Raw genomic sequence first — 4,502 nt, forward strand, 5'->3', positions numbered from 1 at the left:
GTGTGTGTGTGTGTGAGAGAGAGAGAGAGAGAGAGAGAGAGAGAGAGAGAGAGAGAGAGAGAGAGATGACATTCCAATTGGATTCTGTTCTCCTGAGCTCGCCCGGGGAAATTAGTCCCGCCCCCTGAATTCAAAACTTTGTTTCATCTGCTTTCTTTTCCCTCCTGCGATCAAACAGCCATTTGTGAGCCTCCGAGTCTTTCTGCTTCTTATTCCACGGCTTCGGCGTGTCTGCAAAACGCTATAAACGCCTCTCTGCCGGTTCCCCCGTTGCAAGTCCTGGAGCTGTTCTGTAGCACGCGTTTCCTATGTCTGCATTTTTTCTTCTTCTTCTGCTTTTTCTACACCCTGGCGCGCAGACGTGATCTCACCCGCTGGTGTCAATCGCCCAGCCGGGTAGCAGGAAGGAACGGAATCCTAATTAATATTCAACCTGGCGGGGTGCGAGTGAAAGGTGCAGGGGGAGCCCAAGGTGGCAGATCGGCTATTTCGGAGCCTCGGTATCAGTGTTTCCTCTAAGCTGAGTTATTGTGAGCTAGCTCAGTTTTTTAGCCTCCAGCTCATACGTTTTTGTCTTAGCTGAGGAAGGATGCCTCCAGACTCGCAATGTTCCCTCTAAGATGAGTTAGTGTGAGCTAGCTCACCGTTTTTTAGCCTCCAGCTCATACGTTTTTGTCTTAGCTGAGGAAGGATGCCTCCAGAGCAATGTTCCCTCTAAGATGAGTTAGAGTGAGCCAGACTCCGCAACTTAGAGGGAGCATTGCTCGGTAAGGAGGAATTCTCTAAATGAGAGTGTGCGCATCCTTATTCTGTTTTGGATAATGCGATGCAAAGGATGCTCTAGGAGAGATCGGGGTCCATCTGACTCCAAAAAGAAAACGAGGTATCCCCGCAATCCAGGCGTCAGAAAAGCAAAACGCGGAGGCATTCACTGGGGAAGGCAGTGCCAAAGTCGCCCAAGCGCAAAAGCCAACCGTGTTTGCAATGGTTCGGGTTTGTATTTGTCCCCGGGATGAAAGGGGGTTGATTCGGGAAGGGGAAACCGAAGGCGTGGCGCGGCCGGGACACAGGGAGGGGCCGTGGCTCAGTGGAAGAGCCTCTGCTTGGCATGCAGGAAGTCCCGAGTTCGATTCCCGGCATCTCCCGTTCAAAGGGCCAGGCAGTAAGCGATGGGGAAGACCTTGACCAGTGCTCCCTCCAAGCTGACTTAGTGTGAGCCAGCTCACCGTTTTTTAGCCTCCGGCTCACACATTTTTGTCTCGGCTCAGGAAGGATGGGGCTCCAGAGCAGAGCAGACTAATTTAGGCAGCAGCCCAATCGCTGGCTCAAAACTTTAATGCCAGGAGCTCACGAAAGGAGAATTTTCGCTCGCAAGACTCCACAGCTTTAGAGGGAGCGTTGCCCGAGACCCTGGAGAGCCGCTACCAGGCGAAGACAATACCGACTTCGACGGCCCAAGGATCGGGTTCCGAATAAGGCCGCTTCGTGCGTTCGTGGCCTCGGCACGCCGGGCAGCCAAGGAGCCAAGAGGCTGTCGGAGGCTAGTTGTCGGGGAAGGAGGAAGAAAAGATACCCGCAGAAATATCCTTGCAGATCGGCGCCCAGCCAAATGTGGGGGGCTACCCTGTGGCCCAAAGAAAACTCGGCACGTGCTCAGAGGCGCCCTTGTCGTTGGGGGCTTCCAACAGGTCCCGACGAGTCCCGGCTTTGCAATCCTGCCATTCAGCTGGGCCGAAATGCGTGCGCCTTGGGGAGCCGTGGCGCTCAGCTGACCGGCAGCCGGCTGCCTTTCGCCGCGGGTAGCCCCAGTGGCGGCGCCTCCGAACTGGATCCCCTGCGGCTGAGCCACTCTCCCCCGCCGCCTGCCGGGCAGGGCTTGGATCTCTGCCAACCTGCTGCCCGCCTCGGCATCCCGGCAGCGAGTCTTTCCCAGTCGCCAGACGGGAGGATTTAAGGTCGTCCGAGAGACGCTCGGGCCGATTCTCCGTTGCGCTTTTGTTTCCGATCAGAGAATCGGCTTGATCGTCGCCGTTTGGAAGGACCCGCAAAGGCGGGCAGGACCAGTTCGGGCGGAGACTACAGTGGGACTGCGGGGGGAGGGGGGGATAAACTGACAGCCCGCACATCAAAAGCATCAAGGGGTTTTCTTTGCAAACTACGTTTAGCTGGGCGGGAAGTATTCTGAGCAAAAATTCTGCTTTGTGAGCTCCTGGCATTAAAGTGGTGAGCGAGTGACTTGGCTGCTGCATAAATGAGTTTGCTCTGGGGCCCTCCTTCCTGTGCGGAGACAAAAAAAATCTGTGAGCCGGAGGCTAAAGCACTGTGAGCTAGCTCACACTGACTCAGCTTAGCGGGAACACTGCCTCTGACCTCTTCTCTCTCGCTCTCTTCCCAGTTCAAACGCCGGATTTTAAGGGTTTAATTTCCTTCCCTGTTCTTTCCTTCTGTCTTTTTTTTTTTAACCCATTCCTACAAATAAGGGACCCCGAAGTCCACTTCAAATTTTTATTATTATTATTATTATTATCATCGACTTTTCCCCAACATACAGATGCGCGATATCGAAGGTGAACGTCCCGAAATCCGCCTGTCCCTTTTCAAAGGTTGCCCTGGCAAATGCACGGAAACGATGTGTCTCTTTCGTCTTCTTTTTCTCCGCCTCCCCGCCCCGGAGAAGATGTGTACCGACATCTGCTTGGGTTGTTGTCGTGGCGTAGATTTAAAAAATCCCCCCCTTTAAGCTAACAGAGGCGAAGAAGAATTCCGAAGATCCACAGACGCACTGGAGGTTGCACGGATATTTAAAATATCCCCCCCCCCCGCAACGGCAAAAGAAATTCCCATCCAAGCCTGGATTCTCCTTTGGCCTCGTGGGCATCGGGAATAACATCAAGTGGAGGCAAAATACGTTCCTCTAAGCAAGCTACAAGCTACTGAATAAACATTTAGGAAATACGGAGCTCTGAAAGGGACATGCCTCGGGACAAGGGAGGGGAGGGGGGACGGCGACACCGAAGACCATCAGCTGCGCGGGGGAGGGGGCGGCTATCCCTCGGCCTGTCCGTCAATGGAGCGCAACCCGCAGGGGGGCGCTCCAAACATCAAAGTCACGCACACACATCACCACGCACGGCTCCGTTTTCTACAGCACGGCTCCACGGACACTGGGGTCGGGGGCGAGCTCGGAGGCGCGGGACCCATCCTGGCTTCGGTTCGTCTAGCCCCAAGCTCCGGGCCACCGCGCGCCCTTGGGTGGAGAGGCAGGGAGGCAAAGGGAGTCGGCGGAGCTGTCCAGCACCAGTACCGTCTGAACCGGAGCGCACTCGCCCGGTCTGAAATCGGCTGGAAGAAAGGGCTCCCTAGCCCCGGGGGACTCCAACGCGGCGCCCGCGGGTGTCAATGGTGCCCGCAGGGTGAAAAAAGGGTTGGAGAACCCTGCTGTCGCCCGCAAAGGGAGTCGGGGAGCTGTCCAGCACCAGTACCGTCTGAACCAGAGCGGACTCACCCGGTCAAAAATCGGCCAGAGGAAAGAGTTCCCTAGCTCCAGGGGACTCCAACGTGGTGCCCGCGGGCGCCAATGCTGCCCGCAGGCTGAAAGAAGAAAAAAAGGTTGGGGACGCCTGCTGAAGCCGCAAAGGGAGTCCGGGAGCTGTCCAGCACCAGTACCGTCTGAACCAGAGCGGACTCGCCCGGTTTAAAATCGGCCAGAGGAATGAGTTCCCTAGCCCCAGGAAACTCCAACGCGGTGCCCGCGGGCGCCAATGGTACCCGCAGGCTGGGGAAATGGAGCCAACGGGTTTAAGGCATTTCCCCCTTTTAACCTTTAATTTTTTAAAACAAGAAAGTCCTCATCGTCAATCTTGTGCCATTTTAGGGGGAGAAAAAAAATAATTCATTTGTGTAAGAACTGTTGCATGAAGGGCTTAGGAGCGAATGGAGAGGGAGGCCACTTTCTTTCCGTGCCAATCAAATAAAAAGCCCTCTTAGAGTTTCCCGAAGCCGATTTCTCCAGGCTAGAAAACAGACCCGTTCCGCGCCCGCCTATCCGGGGCATCTCCAGTCCCCGACACACACACCCCCGCCCCTTCCCCAAACAAAAATCCCCCTCACCAAACCCAGCACCTGCCCGCATCTTAATTTATCCCCTTCGGAGGCCTCGTCCCATCCCCTGGGGAGGAGAGAAAAAACCCACTAGGCGATCAGCCAGCCTAGAAATGCGCTCTCTTAACATTTCTTTTTTTTCTTCTTCCCGGAGCGCCCGGGAGGCTCCCGGAGGGGGGCCGGCATCCGCCGGAGGGAGGGGAAGCCTCAGCGAGCCGGCTGCTTGTAGTTGCCGTTGATCTCTTCGGCGATCGTCACCGCCTCGGCGCCCAGCGGGAGCCGGTCGCTGTACTCGGAGCGCACCTCGAACTCCTCCGGGTTGCTCTTGGAGCGCGACTCCGGCAGGGAGGCCACCCCGCCCGAGCTCCCCTCCCTCCCCAGCGGACCTCCCCCGCCCCCCG

General features: G+C 56.4%; 1 protein-coding gene across 1 annotated transcript in view; it reads right to left on the minus strand.

Moving 5' to 3' along the window:
- Positions 1–4,502, minus strand: part of ISLR2 (immunoglobulin superfamily containing leucine-rich repeat 2) — a 33,717-nt gene that overhangs the window by 24,377 nt on the left and 4,838 nt on the right. The window contains exons 3-6 of the mRNA XM_015409731.1: positions 4,314–4,499; positions 3,506–3,591; positions 1,650–2,087; positions 1,442–1,541 (exon numbers count right to left, since the gene is read on the minus strand). Of these exons, the coding sequence (XP_015265217.1) occupies positions 1,442–1,541; positions 1,650–2,087; positions 3,506–3,591; positions 4,314–4,499 (810 nt within the window). The remainder of the gene's footprint in view (positions 1–1,441; positions 1,542–1,649; positions 2,088–3,505; positions 3,592–4,313; positions 4,500–4,502) is intronic.

The sequence above is a fragment of the Gekko japonicus genome, unplaced genomic scaffold, assembly GCF_001447785.1.
Source record: "Gekko japonicus isolate JY-2015 unplaced genomic scaffold, Gekko_japonicus_V1.1 scaffold3962, whole genome shotgun sequence".
NCBI lineage: Eukaryota > Metazoa > Chordata > Lepidosauria > Squamata > Gekkonidae > Gekko > Gekko japonicus.